The following is an 18,927-nucleotide window of genomic DNA, read 5'->3' as shown; positions in this document are numbered from 1 at the left end:
TATATTATGATAAAAAAGTTTGCTGCTGTGTTTTTGTTGTTCTTTAACTACATACTTAATACTTAATCTTTCAAAATCAACAGCTTTTAATTAGCCTGACTCAATCTCTGGTGCACAATAATACTGACGACTACAAGGTTCTCAGTCCCCATATTGGAGTGAAAACACCTCCTGAACAGACAGTAATGTGAACATGTTGATATCATGCTGTTCCAGTGAATACAATTTTAATTCAAAGTGAATAGGACCTGGTATAGATGACTTTGTTATGTTGATCCATATTCCATACATTGCAAAATTGCTTATGACATTACAGTAATTATTCCTACCTATAGTTAACTGCCACACCCTGTCATCTGTCTACCTTTTTAATAACAGTGCAGTCAGACATCTGTCAGTCATCAGTCACAGTAGAGAGACAGTGTATGCTTAGAATTTAATTATCACAGGACAAAAGTCATTGTGACTAATTAAACTATGCTGAGTAACAAACATCCTGCTATGCAACATTTTTTTCACAAGACAAATTATCTGCCCAAACTTGTGGTATGAGGACTCATCACAACTCAAGTGTCATCTTGGAGAATGTCACCTTGCTAATTGACAGTCAAGAAAGGCAGCTATCACAGGGGCCAAGGTAACAATATCTAGGCCTCAACAAGTTACAGTCTCAACACTATAAAATAGTATTACAAAATAAATGTCCTGGTTATCCATACCTGGCTTTTTGGTTGAGAAATGGTGAAATAATGCAAAAAAATACCTCCTGAATCCAGCTCAGCACTATTGACTTTGTGTGCCTCATGAAACTTAATACAATGTTGTGTGCTCCTGTTTAAATGTTGTGTCTGATTTGTGCTAATTGTCCTGTTTTTCTGGTCACTTTGTATAGATATAAGGTTTAATGCTGGCAATTACAAGCAACTGACAGCCCACAATCTGTCCATTTGTTGTTCTTTAACTACATACTTTTCTTAATCAAAATCAACAGTTTTAAGTAGTCTGAATCAATCTCTGGTGCACAATAATACTGGTGACTACAAGGTTCTCAGTCCCCCTATTAGAGTGAAAACACCTCCTGAACAGACAGCAATGTGAACATGTTGGTATCATGCTATTCCAGTGAATACAATTTTAATTAAAAGTTAATAGGGCCTGGCATGAGGTGACCTTGTTTTGTTGTCATAGATTCCATCAGTGTACAATTGCTCATAGGACATTGGAACATTAAAGTAATTATCCCCACACCCTAATTAATTGCCAAACCCTATCATTTATCTACTTATAAAAGCAGCGGGACAACTGTCAGTCATCAGTCACAGGGGAGAGACAGTATACGCTTCTTTCACCATTACAATTGTAAGTATCCATTTAACTCTGACTATTATTATTATTATTATTATTATTATCAATTATTACCAATTATGTACATTTTGTGCTCATTTTAAGTCTTAAATTGGTGTTGTTGCATGACACAGGCAATTATTGATTATTGATCAAATGTGATTGATTTTGAGCATACAGTAATATTTTCAATTTTTTTGTGGGAACAATTTAATACTATTACTAATAGTAAGTACTACTACTACTAATAGTAGTAATAAAACATTAATATTATCTTTATATTTTTCAGCTGTATATTAATAAAATTCTTCTATTTCTGCTTATCCACATAGTAGCAAAATGGGCAAGCTGACTGTAACTGCAGGTAAGGCATGCTGGTCAAGTTCATGTTTCTTTAAAGGGTATCTTATCTTATCTTATCTCAAGTCGTATCTAGCCAAGCAGATTGTTTTTGTTTTGTTTACCCACAGCAAGAGTGAATATAATTTACTCTACACTCTGGATAACCAACACTGTGTGTGTTGTGTGGATTATTCAGAGTACAAAATAAATTATATTCATCATCAATAAACTTTCCTCTTGAATTTTTTAAATGTAAAACAAAATTACATTCACCTGCAATGTATTGGGGTGACTGCAGAAATCTCAGAGAGTAATATCTCATTAAACTAGACAAATACAATAAAACCTATCTGTAATGCTACAGACCAGTAGAAGAGGAAATCTTTGGGGTTTTATAATATTTTGTAATTTGGGTGAATTTATCTGTTAAACTTTGTTTGTAACCTAATACTAACCAGTCTGTCACTTTGAAGGTCTCTGTTTGGTCATCGCCAGCTTGGGTAAGTCTTTAACATGCATTGATCATAATCAACAGTCTTACTTGCATATAAATAATGTCCTTAAATCAACAATTGTTATAAATAACGATGTCTTCAAAAACTAATTAAAGCCATCATGATTTTCTTCCAAGTCTCCGTCTCAACCGCATCCAAAGCCCATTCCCCGAAGCTGGTGTGTCACTTTAACCTCGATGCTAAAAATAGAGCGCACTACGGCAGGTTCACGGTTTCAGATATCAATCCGAACCTGTGTACCCACCTGATCTTAGGCTCTGCTGACATTGACAACCTAAATCATCTGGCCTACAACCATCAAAATGAAGAACAACACTATTGGTCTTGTAATGCACTCAAAGCCAGGTCAGTGCTTTAGCCTATACAGTGCATTCGAATGTATTCAGACTCACATTTTGTTATGTTGCAGCCTTATGCTAAAACAATTCAAATACATTTTCCCCCTCATCAATCTACACTCAATCTCTCAATGATGTTCAATTGGGTTCAAGTCCAGGCTACAAAGTCTGGGCCACTCATGGACATTCACAGAGTTAGTTGTCCCTTAGCCACTCTTGCATTATCTTGGTCGTGTGTATAGGGACATTGTCCTGTTGGAAGACCAGCTGTAAGAAGAGCCCTGGTTGTTCTAAACTTCTTCCATTTAAGAATTATGGAGGCCACAGTGCTCTTGGGAACCTTCAATGCAGCAGATTATGTTGTAGTCTTCCCCAGATCTGTGCCTCAACAAAATCCTGTCTCTGAGCTCTGCAGGCAGTTCTTTCGACCTCATGGCTTGGTTTTTGCTCTGATAAGCATTGTCAGCTGTGAGACATTATATAGACAGGTGTGTGCCTTTCCCAATCATGTCCAATCAGTTAAAAAGTACTATAGGTGGACAACAATCAAGGTGTAGAAACAGCTCACAGCACAAGCTACATTTCAGTGTGTTAAGGGTCTGAATACTAATGTCAATGTGATAATTGTGTTTTTTTCTTTTTAATAATTTACCAAACATTTCTAAAATCCTGTTTTGGCTTTGTCATTATGAGGTGATTGAGTGAAGAATTTAGGCTGTAACAACAAAATGTGGAAAAAAGTGAAGGGGACTGACTACTTTCTGAATGCACTCTAAATATTGAGCAAATAAAGTTGAATATTGTGTTTTGTTAAACAATCATTAATGAACTTGTATGCTCCCACAGAAATACAGAGCTCAAAACAATGCTGGCGGTTGGTGGCTTGCCCTTTGACAACCTAAAGTAAGTTACTTACAAGAACATTTAGTTCTTTTTGTGTCAGCGCAAAAGTGTAAGCAGCACTTCAACAAGTTAGTATTTTCTTGACCATGAAACTTGCTTTCCCCATTCATGCTGTATTTTTATGCTTTGCACAACATGCATGGTGCATGGTTTCATACAAACGGGGTAGCAAAAGGTGAGATATTGGTATTTGATGACATAAATAAGTTAACTTCATCATTCCATCTGCACACGCAAACAAAATATGTAATGTCAATTTTTAGCAACAAAATATTAATGCAAATAAACACTTTTATAATAGTTCAGGGAGATATATTTATACCTGATACCTTCACTGCATTATGTGAAACTCAGTGAATAGCATGGTAACCAGACCATTTGCCTATGGCTGTTTATTTGTCTTTACACACATGACCTTGTGCTTTATGTTGCTCTTTGAGTTTGTGCTATTAAACCCGAACCCTTAAATGCAGTATGTGGAGTGACTTCTTGAGAACACTGTTTTGTTCAAATGTTTACCAGATTCAATAGAATGGTGGCAACACAAGCAAGCAGACAAGCGTTCATCGACTCTGCTATCAGACTACTGAGATACTATGGGTTTGATGGGCTAAACATTGACTGGAGGTACCCTGGAAGCACGTACAAGGATAAATTCACACTGCTGTGCAAGGTCAGATCCTGAATTTCTCTTCTGGAACAGACACTGTCAAAAATATGTCATACTGTATATACTGTATATGTAATTATTAGAGTTTAAATATTCAAAGATGACTGAACCATGTTTCTGTGTTGTATAGGAGCTCAAAGACGCCTTTGTGGCTGAGGGATTAGGAACTTACCGTGACAGCTTAATCGTCACTGCTAGTGTCTCTGCTGTGAAAGCAACCATCGATGAAAGTTATGAAGTCACACAGATTGCAGCGCAATTGGATTTCATTAATGTGATGACATATGACTTTGCTCACTCCTCGGGAGCTGTCACATTTCATCACAGCGGCTTACACCAGGCATCCCTACACAATGGAGCCGATATATACTTGAACGCTGTGAGTACTGGAATTCATATTTTACTTGCCTAAACACCTTTCTACCTAGAGATGTCCTTTCATCCTAATCCTTTATTTTTCACCACATTATAGGCCTTTGCAATGTCATACTGGAGTACCCAGGGAGCACCTAAATACAAGCTAAACTTGGGGATTGCGGCATTTGGGAAAACGTATGAGCTCTCTGCACCCAGTCTTGGAGCATCAGTTAATGGTCCTGGTAAAGGAGGCTCATACACCAGTAAAGCCGGATTCTTGGCCTATTATGAGGTAAAACTGCAAGCTGTGAATATATTTAATTTCTATCAATAGCCTTATTATAGGCTAGCCACTTTTAACGCTGTAATAACTTTCTGTTTATTTTAACACATTAAATCTAAATGTGACATTTGACCCTTCTTTTCAGATTTGCCAGTTTCTTCCTGGTGCTACAATCCAGTTCATTCCTGATCAGAAAGTTCCATATGCCACTAAAGGAGATCAGTGGGTTGGATATGACAACCAAAACAGCCTTACTTATAAGGTAATCATCTGTTTAATTCAAACTCCTGCTCAGTAATTCCTTTCCAAATGACTGGTTGTACACAAATCTGGTTAAATAGATATTTTGTAAACATGACTTCAGCTGCTGAAGTGTTTTGTTCTTCATCCTCTCAGGTCAAATACATTAAAGACAACGGCTTTGGAGGTGCCTTTCTCACGTCTTTGGACCTGGATGACTTTAGTGGATATTTCTGTAAGCATGGCAACTACCCCTTCACCAGCCACCTGCATTCTCTCCTGATTCCAGGTAACCAAAATGCTAAATGTGTATCCTGTCATGGGGTGGTGGTCATCTTTAATGTAATCACCCTTCATTTACATTATTACATTTTAATATGTAGAGTGCAAATGTGTACTCTTTCTATTAAGAAATCTCAGCAATTGACACAATATCTCATTCTTTTAGGTTTTCCTAACCTCTGTATTGGTAAGGCAAATGGGCTCTACTCCAACTCTCTTGATCCAAGCACTTATTTCAACTGTTGGGAAGGAGCAGGCCACATCCAAAAATGCCCAGCAGATTTGGTCTTTACACAATACAGTCAAAGCTGTGAACATCCAACAACCACCTCCACTGAAAACCCCTGTTATGGTAGGCTATATGGGCTCTACCCCCACCCTCATTACCCACATTGTTATTACAACTGTGGTCATGGAATAGCCCACCTCCAATGTTGCCCAGCAAATTTGGTCTTTAAAAGTTCCTGTCAATGCTGTGACTATCACACAACCACCTACAATGCAAACACCTGTTTTGGAAAGAACAATGTACTCGTCCCTAACCCACAAGACCCATATTCTTATTATAAATGTATGACTGGATATGCCCACCTCCTATATTGCCCATCATATTCAGTCTTTAAAACATCTCTGTGTGTCTATCCCACACCCATTGCAAACCCCTGTCATGGAAAGCCAAGTGGGGTCTACGCAAACCATAATGACCCATATTCTTTTTATCACTGTGATCATGGAATAACCTACCACAAATACTGTCCAACATATTCGGTCTTTAAACAATCCTGCCGTTGCTGTGCCCATCCCACAACCACCCACACTGGAATCCCCTGTAATGGACTGATCCATGGGCTCTTACCTTACCCTGGGGACAACCATTGCTTTTACCACTGTTCTAATGGAATAGCCTACAAGAAACGGTGTCCTGCAAATTTGGTCTTTAATCCATCTTGCCATTGCTGTGACTATCCCACATCCACCCCCACTGTAAACCCCTGTATTGGAGTGAGCAATGGGTACTACGCCTACACACCTGACCCACATTGTTTTTACAAATGTGCTAGTGGAAATCACCACTTCCTAGTATGCCCAAAAAATTATGTCTATAAACATTCCAGCCATTGCTGTGTCTATGGCATAACCGGCCCCACTGGAAACCCTTGTCATAATAAGGCCTATGGGTACTTCCCCTTCCAATATGACCCACATTATTATTACAACTGTGCTCATGGAATAGCCTACCTCCAAAAATGTGCAGCAAATTTGGTCTGGGATCCCTCTGGTAACTGCTGTAACTACCCCCCATCTACAAACACTGGATTTTGTTATGGAAAGCCAAGTGGGCACTACGCCCACCCTAGTGACCCACATGCTTTTTACCAATGTGATCATGGAATAACCCACCTAAAATATTGCTCAGACACGTTGGTCTGGGATTCATCCTGTACTTGCTGTAACCATCCCCCAGCAACAGGACCCTGTAGTGGAAAGGGAAATGGGCTCTACTACAACCCTTACGGCGCAAGCTATTATTACAACTGTTGGAATGGACATCACTACGCCCAAAAATGCCCAGGAAACTTGGTCTTCACACAATACCTTCAAAGCTGTGGACATCCCACAACCACACCCCCTGCAAACCCCTGTCATGGAAAGGCACATGGGCTCTACCCCAACCCACATGACCCACATTGTTTTTACAACTGTGGTCATGGAATAGCCCACCCCCAATGTTGCCCAGCAAATTTGGTCTTTAAAAGTTCCTGTCAATGCTGTGACTATCACACAACCACCTACAATGCAAACCCCTGTTCTGGAAAGCACGATGTACTCGTCCCTAACCCACAAGACCCATATTCTTATTATAAATGTATTTATACAAATGCCCACCTCCTATATTGCCCATCATATTCAATCTTTAAAACATCTCTCTGTGTCGTTCCCACACCAATTGCAAACCCCTGTCATGGAAAGTCAAATGGGTTCTACGCAAACTTTCATGACGCAAGTTCTTATTATTACTGTGATCATGGAATATCCCACAAAAAATACTGTGCTTCAGGTTCGGTCTTTAAACACACCTGCCATTGCTGTGCCCGTCCCACAACCACCCCCACTGGAATCCCCTGTAATGGACTGATCCATGGGCTCTTACCTTACCCTGGGGACAACCATTGGTTTTACCACTGTTCTAATGGAATAGCCTACAAGAAACAGTGTCCTGCAAATTTGATCTTTAATCCATCCTCCCATGTCTGTGACTATCCCACATCCACCCCCACTGGAAACCCCTGTAATGGAGTGAGCAATGGGTACTACCCCTACCAGCAGCATTCACGTCTGTTTTACCACTGTGTTGGGGGAAATCACATGATGGTATCCTGCCCAACAACTTATTACTTTAAACATAGCACCCATTGCTGTGTCTATGGCCCTTGAAAACCCTGTAATGAAAAAAGAGAAATGGGCTCTACCCCAACCTTCATGACTCACATTCGTATTACAACTGTGGTAATGGAATAGCCCACCTCCAACAATGCCCAACAAATTTGGTCTTTAAACAATCCTGCACTTGCTGTAACCAGTCTTTAAGGAGTTGCACATAAATCATTTCACTGTCTAAAAGGGGTTATATGTATTCTTATATAAATGGGGGGCATTGTCAAAAGCTGTTATAGGTACAATTTCTTCTGATTCTTCACAGTTGTTATATGTGGAAAAAATATAGATAATGGTTAAGTACTGTATGTTCTTGGGTTTTTTTCTTGCATAATTTAATCTGACATCCCTTACTTAATTATATGGTTGTTGCATATATAGGCCTATGTAATTGTTGGTGTATCTAATGGATTTGTCTTCCATAATGACACAGATGTTACATATTGCATAAACAGTATTTATGTGCTGTGTGTCTAAATGTAAACAAAAAAAATGACGTGAATAATAATGAAATAATGAATCAATAAAATACCACAAGTTTCAGAGACTAATATTGGCGCATTGTGTTTAGTTTTGTTCTATGCTTGGTTGTTCTATGTTTGTTGCTCTTTGTCTATCAGGTTTTTGTGAGATAAAAGACACAATATAGTGTGGAAACAAGCAGTGTAGTAACTCATAATGTAGTAACTGTGCATAATGTAATCATTTAAATGTAATAAAAGCTCATAATGTAATAATCAGCATATGATGTAAGAACACCATGAGCACATATCATTTGTGCATGTCATAAGTTATTACATCATGAGAAAATTATGACATTATAAACTAAGGGCATAGTGTAATAATTAAAAAGATAAAAAGATTACTCTCCTTGTCTTCTTAAAGTATAGGAGCCCTTCTAGTTTTACATGACAAGTAAATTAAGGCCTTAACCTCAACTGAACTTATCTATTTGGTCTAGAGGACATTATGATCAAACAGTTCCAAATTGATGAAGCCTCTTCGATGTGTGACAAAATTCTTGGCTACAAGATATCCAGATGAGAACCTTCACAGAGATGATGCTGAATTTAATACACTGGGTGATTCTTAGCATGTTAAATATTTTTTTCATACATAAGTAAACCAATTACCGTAAGTGGAAAACCATCCTCACAAAGGAGCATTGCTGCTCTACAAGTACACAGAACAATAGGCCTATCAGAGAACAGAAAAGCGTCCTCACGAGGAAGCATTTCTGCTTTGCGTTCACAAATGCGGTCCGGCGAGCACTGGGCTGTGAGGAGCGCTCACTCGACCCTCCCTACCCGCTTGCAACTGCTCAGCACTCGCTCGCTCGATGACTTTTGAGACTTTGGAGACGGGGATGGAATATACAGTGGTTGATGTCTCCACTCCTTTGATTGGTCACTTTCAATACTGACCATGACCTTTGATTGACTATTTGTTTTCTTATAGCTAATCGTTTGTTTGTTATATAGCTAATGGTAGGTTAGAACCTAGCCTGACTAGTGAGGCTACAAAAAAAGCGGCAACTTCCAGAGCTGAGAAATGAAGCCAACGTGGAAGTGCCAAGATCTACAGTTCTTCAAATGACCATTTGAAGTTGGCTCCAAAAGCGAGTCAATCCCCATAGACCTCCATGTCAAAATGCCCAACTTTACAGAAGAAATAAACATGTTTACAGCCTGGTACAAAAATGGTTTTGGTCACTATAGCTAATTTCCCTGTTCATGACAACTGTACGGGGGGACCTTATATTACATTAAAATTATTACATTATGCACAGTTATTACATTATGATTTGGTAAAAGCTGCCTAACTGCCACTAATGGAAAAGCCATTCAAATTAAGGTATGAATTAAAACAGCTATTCTCATCCAGTGGGCGATCTACTGTAGAAGGACTGCCAAATGGTTGGATTCAATTTAAAAAAATGTTTTGGTAATTAACAAAGGAGGTCATTTTTATATCTAAATGTGCTCCAGAATCAAAAAACGTCAAATTAAAATGCATAATTTCAATGACTTGTTACATTTGAATATCACCATGACGCATCATCAGGTAGAGACAAATGTGTTCTGCCACTGTTAGCTACTTAACGTTCCGTCAGATTCAGGAACACAAAATGGATTATTTTTTCAAACGAAAAAGTGATGTGGGAAACAACACTGTGCCAATAATAGCTCCAAAGTGTGTGGTGAGGAAATATGACCCTACATGCATTCATTTTGGATTCACAATGGCAGGCGGTGAAGGGTGAGGGTTAGCAGCAGGGTCGGCTTAAGGCCATATAAGCGGTCACCTAGAGCGCCACCTTATGGGGGGTGCTGGTTGCCCTCCAAAAAAAATAATAATAATAAGTTAAAGGGACTGTTTGTAACTTCTTACACGTATAAATCATCCACGCGCTCGCATATGCGTGCACGCGTGTGGCTACGCTGATCAGACAAGACTCCAACACAAACTACACGGAAGCACCAAAACCGCAAAGTTATATCTAGTGAAGCCCGTCTTGCGAAACAGTGTTGGCCGCAGTCGGAGACCGTAGCTTTGGTCTCCAGGGCCGGAGTCTCTGCTGTACTCTGCTCCTCGTGCACAAGCACGAGCCCGACGCTGACTTTCATTGACTTAATGGTTAACAAGCAATTCTGATTCTTACAAACAGTCCCTTTAAAAAAACGTTTTCATCTGCTTTTTTCCTGTCTTTTTCAAGAGCATGGTCTTTCAATTTGAGAGCATGACTTATTGGCCCTGTTCAGACCTGGTATTCACATGCGTCCTCAGTGATCGGATCACATGTGGACAGCTCTAAGTACAGGTGTGAACGCACTCAAGACGCATTGAGGACGCATTGAGATCCGATCTCTCGAGGCCCTGTTCAGACCTGGTATTAAGATGCGTCCTCAGTGATCGGATCACAAGTGGAAAGCTTTAAGTACATCTGTTCATACCTGGCATTAGAATGCGTCTCGACATGCGTCTTGAGTGGCCACCTGTGATCCGGTCTCACTTCTCCGCTCTATATGCAAATAAACATGCAGTAAACACATGGCTAATACAGTAGACATTGTGACGTAATACTACCAGAATGTCAGTAGTAATATCTTGAATTTGGGTACATTATTATCATTTTTATAACATCAAAATATAAGATAATTGGACCGGCAGTCCCTGGGGACCTCCGCGCCACTGGCACTGCTGCCTTTGCCAGGCAATAGTGGAGTACAGAGCTTCAAAGAGCGGGTAGGAGAGAGAGCAAGCAGGCGGGTTGTTGTCGGTTCCGCGCAAAGCAGCGGAACAAAAACACAGAGAAATCTCCGACAGTATGATAATAATGCACTTCCTGTTCCTAGTTTTACAGTGTGTAGACTATGTATCCTATACATAAGCTATATTTTAATAAAATACAGTTGTAGCGACAGAATGCAGTAGTAGAGAGGCCGTTTCCATGCTGTGAGGAAGATGAGCGCTCACCTTGTCTGTTCACCTGAGGAGCGCAGAGATCCTGCCGATCCCAGCGGAAAATCAGATGAGTAGGCGATCCTTAATGTGGCCCAAGACACATTCGGGTACACACTAGTGAAAGAATGTGACCATATGTGGCCCAGACCACCTCTGAATGTGGTCTGAAAGATCCTATCTCAATGCGTCCACAATGCGTCTTGAGTGCGTTCACACCTGTACTTACAGCTGTCCACTTGTGATCCGATCACTGAGGACGCATGTTAATACTTGGTCTGAACAGGGCCTCAGACCACATTCAGAGGTGGTCTGAGCCACATACGGGCACATTCTTTTAGCAGTGTGTACACGAATGTGTCCTTGGGATCCGTTGGGTCTCTGCACTCCTCAGGTGAAGTATTCTAAAACTGCTTTCGAATCAGCATTGCTAAAATAGATAATTAAACTATTCTGAGTAACAACCATCCTGCTATGCAACATTTTTTTCACAAGACAAATTATCTGCCCAAACTTGTGGTATGAGGACTGATCATAACTCAAGTGTTTATCTAGGTTAATACCCGTTGAGAATGTCCCTTAAATGTTTTTGGTTGGGTGCCGACAACATCAGTGGCTGTTGCCTATACATCTTAAAAACAAAAAAACACCAGCTCTGTGGGACATCCAAATAATCGTTCCAATACTTTTAAGTAAACCCACAAACTGGTCACAACTAGATTCGTAGTGGCACTGATGAACACACCACAGAATATAAAACTGACCTTCTGATGAAAGACGATGCTAATTGACATTCAAGAAAAGCAGCTGTTACAGGGACGAGGAGAAACTCATTGTTGAGGTAACAATATATAGGCCTCAAAAGTTACAGTCTCAACACTATGAAAATAATATTAAAAAAAGAAATTTCCTAGTTATCCATACCTGGCTTTTCGGGTGAGAAATGGTGAAATAATGCAATAAAACAAAAAAAAACACTCCTGAATCCAGTGCAGCACTCGATATTGACTTTGTGTGCCCCATTAAACTTAAAGTGGCAGTAGGCAGAATATTTTGAGCATCATTGGGCAAACATTCCATAATAACCTTTCAGCATATTGTAATTCAAGTGTTCTGAGGGAAAACTAGACTTCTGCATCCCATCATGTTTTCAGGCTTTAGAAAATCTAGCCCGTGATGGAAGACTTTGACCAATCACAGGTTATTTCATTGAGAGAGCGTTCCTATTGGCTGTGCTCCGGCCATGTGACCAGAACTTGGTGTTCCTTCACCAGATTTAACAATGGCGGCGGCGTCACCAATTTTCTAATTTTACTGCTAAACCGTACACTACAAGATGATTCTGAAAACATTTGAGGAGAGAAATAGGCATTAACGTAATATAATATCGATTCATATTTGATCAGCGCTGCCTAGTTTGACCGCTTGGTCGGAGTTTGCGAGTGATGACAGCCGGCTCTCATAGACGGCAGCTGGACATTGGACCTCTGATCAGCTCTTACTGCTTGTTTTCCTCCAGTATGTGAAATCTTGCAGATGCTGTTAGGAACACCGGAGGACACAGAGGCACATGATTTTTTTCAGGTTACCTGTTTCATGTACTACTGTCAGGATATAGCGACCGTTTTATAAAAATAACTTTTTTTAATCATATTTGCTCCAATCTCGCCTACTTTAGCTTTAATACTATGTTGTGTGGTCCTGTTTAAAGGTCGTGTCTGATTTGTCTTTTTACCGGTCACTTTGTATAGATATAATGTTTTATGCTGGTAATTACAAGCAACTGACAGCTTGTTGTTCTTTACCTACATGCTCAGCTTAATCAAAATCAACAGTTTTAAGTAGTCTGAATCAATCTCTGGTGCACAATAATACTGGTGACTACAAGGTTCTCAGTCCCCCTATTAGAGTGAAAACACCTCCTGAACAGACAGTAATGTGAACATGTTGGTATCATGCTGTTCCAGTGAATACAATTATAATTAAAAGTTAATATGGCCTGGCGTGAGATGACCTTGTTTTGTTGTCCCAGATGTACAATTGCTCATAGGACATTGGAACATTACAGTAATTATCCCCACACCCTAATTAATTGCCAAACCCTGTCATCTATCTACTTATAAAAGCAGCCGGACAACTGTCAGTCATCAGTCACAGGGGAGAGACAGTATACGCTTCTTTGACCATTGCAATTGTAAGTATCCCTTTTACTCTTGCTGATATTGATATACTGACTCCATCTCTTTAGTTCGCTAGTTCGCAACTGTATATTAATCAAATTCTTCTATTTCTGTTTATCCACGTAGTAGCAAAATGGGCAAGCTCACTGTAACTGCAGGTAAGGCATGCTGGTCAAGTACATATTTCCTTAAAGGGTATCTTATCTTATCTTACCTCAAGTCGTATCTAGCCAAGCAGATTGTTTGTGTTTTGTTTACCCACAGTGAGAGTGAATATAATTTACTCCACGCTCTGGATAACCAACACTGTATGTATTGTGTGGATTATCCGGAGTATAAAATAAATTATTCATCATCAATAAACTTTCCTCGAATTTTCATTGAATTGAATTTTTAAAATGGAAAACAAAATTTCATTCACCTGCAATCTGTAATGCTACAGACCAGTAGAAGAGAAAACCTGTGGGGTTTTATATTTTGTAATTTGGGTGAACTTATCTGTTAAACTTTGTTTTCAACATAACACTAACCAGTCTGTCACTTTGAAGGTCTCTGTTTGGTCATCGCCACCTTGGGTAAGTTTTTAACATGCATTGATCATAATCAACAGTCTTACTTGCAGATAAATAATGTCCCTAAATCAAAAATTGTTATAAATAATGATGTCTTCAACAACTAATTAAAGCCATCATGATTTTCTTCCAAGTCTCAGTCTCAACCGCATCCAGAGCCCATTCCTTGAGGCTGGTGTGTCACTTTAACCTCGATGCTAAAAATAGACCGACCTACGGGAAGTTCACGGTTTCAGATATCAATCCGAACCTGTGTACCCACCTGATCTTTGCCTCTGCTGACATTAACAACCTAAAGCATCTGGCCTACAACCATCAAAATGACGAAGAACACTATTGGTCCTGTAATGGACTCAAAGCCAGGTCAGTGCTTTAGCCTATACAGTGCATTCGAATGTGTTCAGACCCACATTTTGTTATGTTGCAGCCTTATGCTAAAACAATTCAATACATTTTCCCCCTCATCAATCTATACTCAATACTCCTATAATGAAAAGGCGAAAAAAGGATTTTAGAATTTTAAGGAAGTTTACCAAAAAGAAAAAACTGAAATATTACATAGACGTAAGTATTCAGACCCGTTACTCAGTACTTACTTGAAACACCTTCGGCAGCAATTACAGACTTGAGTATTCTATGACACGACAGGCTTTGCACACCAGGATTTGGGGATTTCCTGCCATTCTTCTCTGTAGATCCTCTCAAGATCTGTCAGGTTGGATGTGTACCTTAAGTGGACGGCCATTTTCAGGTCTCTCAATGATGTTCAGATGGGTTCAAGTCCGGGCTACAAAGTCTGGGCCACTCATGGACATTCACAGAGTTAGTTGTCCGTTAGCCACTCTTGCATTGTCTTGGTCGTGTGTAAAGGGACATTGTCCTGTTGGAAGACCAGCTGTAGGAAGAGCCCTGGTCACTGACCCGGGTGATTTATACGTGTAAGAAGTTACAAACAGTACCTTTAATAATTTACCAAACATTTCTAAAATCCTTGTCATTATGAGGTGATTGAGTGTAGATTGACGAGGGGAACAATTTAGGCTGTAACAACAAAATGGGGAAAAAAGTGAAGGGGACTGACTACTTTTTGAATGCTCTGTAAATATTGAGCAAATAAAGTTGAATATTGTGTTTCGTTAAACAATCATTAATGAACCTTTATGCTCCCACAGAAATCCAAAGCTCAAAACCCTGCTGGCGGTTGGTGGCTCGACCTTTCACACACAAAAGTAAGTTACTTGCAAGAACATTTAGTTATTTTTGTGTCAGCGCAAAAGTGTAAGCAGCACTTCAACATGTTAGTATTTTCTTGACCATGAAACTTGCTTTCCCCATTCATGCTGTATTTTTATGCTTTCCACAACATGCATGGTGCATGGTTTCATACAAATGGGGTAGCAAAAGGTGAGATGTTGGTATTCGATGACATAAATAAGTTAATTTCATCATTCCATCTGCACATGCAAACAAAATATGTGATGTCAATTTTTAGCAACAATATATTAATGCAAATAAACACTTTTATCATAGTTCAGGGACATATATTTATACCTGATACCTTCACTGCATTATGTGAAACCGACAGCAAGTTGCTGGGAAATAATCACACAAGTATGTGCATATAACAGTGGTCAGTAGTCTTGGTATCTGCAAACATCAAATAGATTTGTGTTTGTAAGATTAAACTTAACATATTTTCATTTTTATTTTCTTTATTTCACAAAATAACCCTAAAAAAGAAATGTTGAAATTAAATTCATTTCTTTATGTTGCAAACCATTTGGTGTCTTCATTAAATCTAATGAAAACTGAATGCAACTCAATGAATCACTTAAGGCCCATAGAAAAACAAATTAACATGCATTTTTATTCCACTCCTACAGTTTTACTTTTACTACTTTACTGATACAAGATGTATTTTAACTCAGTGAATAGCATGTTAACCAGACCATTTGCCTATGGCTGTTTATTTGTCTTTACACACATGACCTTGTGCTCTATGTTGCTCTTTGAGTTTGTGCTATTAAACCCGAACCCTTAAATGCAGTATGTGGAGTGACTTCTTGAGAACACTGTTTTGTTCAAATGTTTACCAGATTCACTACAATGGTGGCAACAGAAGCAAACAGAAAAACGTTCATCGAATCTGTTATCAGACTACTGAGATACTATGGGTTTGATGGGCTAAACGTTGACTGGAGGTACCCTGGAAGCGCATACAAGCAGAAATTCACACTGCTGTGCAAGGTCAGATACTGAATTTCTCTTCTGGAACAGACAATGTCAAAAATATGTCATACTGTATATACTGTGTATGTAATTATTAGAGTTTAAATATTCAAAGGTGACTGAACCATGTTTCTGTGTTGTATAGGAGCTCAAGGAGGCCTTTTTGGCTGAGTCAAAACTAACTGGCCGTGACAGTTTAATCGTCACTGCGAGTGTCTCTGCTATGAAAGCAACCATCGATGCATGTTATGAAGTCACAGAGATTGCCAAGTAAAACAAATTGAATGTAATTCTTGACATTATACCCATCATTAGCTGTTTTCATTTTATAGTGAACGTGATCTCCTCTGCATTTTATCAGGCACTTGGATTTCATTAATGTCATGACATATGACTTTCATGACTCCTCGGGACGTTTCACAAGACATCACACCCCCTTATACAAGGGATTGCAAGACAATGGAGACAATATATACTTGAACGCTGTGAGTACTGGAATTCATATTTTACCTGCCTAAACACCTTTCTACCTAGAGATGTCCTTTCATCCTAATCGTTTATTTTTCACCACATTATAGGCTTATGCCATGTGGTACTGGAAGAACAGGGGAGCACCTAAATACAAGCTAAACTTGGGGATTGCGTTACATGGGAAGACTTTTACGCTCTCCTCTACATCCAGTCATCTTGGAGCATCAGTTAATGGTCCTGGTAAAGGAGGCTCATACACCAATACAGCCGGATTATTGGCCTATTATGAGGTAAAACTGCAAGCTGTGAATATATTTAATTTCTATCAATAGCCTTATTATAGACTAGCCACTTTTATCGATGTAATAACTTTCTGTTTATTTTAACACATTAAATCTAAAAGTGACATTTGACCCTTCTTTTCAGATTTGCCATTTTCTTCCTGGTGCTACAGTCCAGTTCATTCCTGATCAGAAAGTTCCATATGCCACTAAAGGAGATCAGTGGGTTGGATATGACAACAACTACAGCCTTGTTCATAAGGTAATCATCTGTTTAATTCAAACTCCTGCTCAGTAATTCCTTTCCAATTGACTGGTTGTACACAAATCTGGTTAAATAGATATTTTGTCACCATGACTTCAGCTGCTGAAGTGTTTTGTTCTTCATCCTCTCAGGTCAAATTTATTAAAAACAACGGCTTTGGAGGTGCCTTTCTCACGTCTTTGGACCTGGATGACTTTAGTGGATATTTCTGTAAGCAGGGCAACTACCCTTTCACCAGCCACCTGCATTCTCTCCTGATTCCAGGTAACCAAAATGCAAAATGTTTATCCTGTCATGGGGTGGTGGTCATCTTTAATGTAATCACCTTTTATTTACATTATAACATTTTAATATGTAGAGTGCAAATGTGTACTCTTTCTGTTAAGACATCTCAGCAGTTATGCTCAGTGGTATGGAAATATGGAAAAAATATGATGTTATGATCAAATCGGCAATTGACACAATATCTCACTCTTTTAGGTTTTCCTAACCTCTGTACTGGAAAGGCAAATGGGCTCTACCCCAACTCTCTTGATTCAAGCACTTATTACAACTGTTGGGATGGAGCAGGCCACATCCAAAAATGCCCAGGAGATTTGGTCTTTAGACAATACAGTCAAAGCTGTGACTACCCAACAACCACCACCACTGAAAACCCCTGTTATGGAAGGCTATATGGGCTCTACCCCCACCCTCGTGACCCACATTGTTATTACAACTGTGGTCATGGAATAGCCCACCTCCAATGTTGCCCAGCAAATTTGGTCTTTAGAAGTTCCTGTCAATGCTGTGACTATCACACAACCACCCACACTGGAAAACCCTGTTTTGGAAAGCCAGATGGAATCATCCCCAACCCAAATAACAAATATTCTTTTTTTAAATGTATTAATGGAAATGCCCACCTCCTATCATGCCCATCATATTCAATCTTTAAAACATCTTGTGTCTATCCCACACCCTTTGCAAACCCCTGTGATGGAAAGCCAAGTGGGGTCTACCCAAACCATTATAACGCACATTCTTTTTACATCTGTGATCATGGAAAACCCAACCTCATATACTGTCCAAAAAATTTGGTCTTTAAACAATCCTGCCGTTGCTGTGCCCATCCCACCACCACCCACACTGGAATCCCCTGTAATAAATTGAGCAATGGGCTCTTACCTTACCCTGGGGACAACCATTGCTTTTACCACTGTTCTAATGGAATAGCCTACAAGAAACGGTGTCCTGCAAATTTGGTCTTTAATCCATCTTGCCATTGCTGTGACTATCCCACACCCACCCCCACTGGAAACCCCTGTAATGGAGTGAGCAATGGGTACCACCCCTACACACCTGACCCACATTGTTTCTACAAATGTGCTGGTGGAAATTCCCACCTCCTATTTTGCCCAAAAAACTTTGTCTATAAACATTCCAACAATTACTGTGTCTATGGCATAACCACCCCCACTGGAAACCCTTGTCATAATAAGGCAAGTGGGCACTTAACCTACCCATATGACCCACATTATTATTACAACTGTGCTCATGGAATAGCCTACCTCCAAAAATGTGCAGCAAATTTGGTCTGGGATTCATCTTGTACTTGCTGTAACTATCCCCCATCTACAAACACTGGATTTTGTTATGGAAAGGCAAATGGGCTCTTCCCCAACCCTTCTAGCTCACATTCTTTTTACCACTGTGATAATGGAAGAACCCATCTAAAACAATGCCCAGCATCTTTGGTCTTTGATTCATCCTGTACT

At 39.5% G+C, this 18,927-nt stretch overlaps 2 protein-coding genes across 2 annotated transcripts; both read left to right on the top strand.

Annotated features, from left to right (window-relative positions):
- The first annotated feature begins 1,326 nt into the window (after positions 1-1,326).
- Positions 1,327-6,991, top strand: LOC119490627 (chitinase-3-like protein 1). Its single transcript, XM_037774136.1, has 12 exons — positions 1,327-1,359; positions 1,677-1,708; positions 2,160-2,186; positions 2,318-2,546; positions 3,386-3,442; positions 3,965-4,115; positions 4,243-4,491; positions 4,585-4,761; positions 4,898-5,014; positions 5,149-5,281; positions 5,441-5,958; positions 6,740-6,991. The coding sequence occupies exons 2-12, from the start codon at positions 1,684-1,686 to the stop codon at positions 6,989-6,991; spliced, it is 1,935 nt and encodes a 644-aa protein (XP_037630064.1). The 5' UTR covers positions 1,327-1,359; positions 1,677-1,683.
- A 6,494-nt stretch (positions 6,992-13,485) lies between these two features.
- LOC119490626 (chitinase-3-like protein 1) lies at positions 13,486-17,905 on the top strand. The gene is made up of 11 exons (XM_037774135.1): positions 13,486-13,510; positions 13,901-13,927; positions 14,059-14,287; positions 15,097-15,153; positions 16,021-16,171; positions 16,299-16,423; positions 16,515-16,638; positions 16,732-16,914; positions 17,051-17,167; positions 17,302-17,434; positions 17,712-17,905. The coding sequence occupies exons 1-11, from the start codon at positions 13,486-13,488 to the stop codon at positions 17,903-17,905; spliced, it is 1,365 nt and encodes a 454-aa protein (XP_037630063.1).
- The last annotated feature ends 1,022 nt before the right edge of the window (positions 17,906-18,927 follow it).

The sequence above is a fragment of the Sebastes umbrosus genome, chromosome 6 (genome assembly GCF_015220745.1).
Source record: "Sebastes umbrosus isolate fSebUmb1 chromosome 6, fSebUmb1.pri, whole genome shotgun sequence".
NCBI classification, from domain to species: domain Eukaryota; kingdom Metazoa; phylum Chordata; class Actinopteri; order Perciformes; family Sebastidae; genus Sebastes; species Sebastes umbrosus.
The sequence above is the reverse complement of the archived record's forward strand: the minus strand, read 5'-3'. Positions and strand labels throughout refer to the sequence as shown.

Coding starts and splice junctions, on each gene's coding strand:
- LOC119490626 (XM_037774135.1), top strand. CDS start 13,486: ATGGGCAAGCTCACTGTAACTGCAG. Junction 13,511..13,900: donor CAAGCTCACTGTAACTGCAG/GTAAGGCATGCT, acceptor GTCACTTTGAAG/GTCTCTGTTTGGTCATCGCC. Junction 16,915..17,050: donor GATTATTGGCCTATTATGAG/GTAAAACTGCAA, acceptor CCTTCTTTTCAG/ATTTGCCATTTTCTTCCTGG.
- LOC119490627 (XM_037774136.1), top strand. CDS start 1,684: ATGGGCAAGCTGACTGTAACTGCAG. Junction 4,116..4,242: donor AATTCACACTGCTGTGCAAG/GTCAGATCCTGA, acceptor TGTGTTGTATAG/GAGCTCAAAGACGCCTTTGT. Junction 4,492..4,584: donor CCGATATATACTTGAACGCT/GTGAGTACTGGA, acceptor ACCACATTATAG/GCCTTTGCAATGTCATACTG.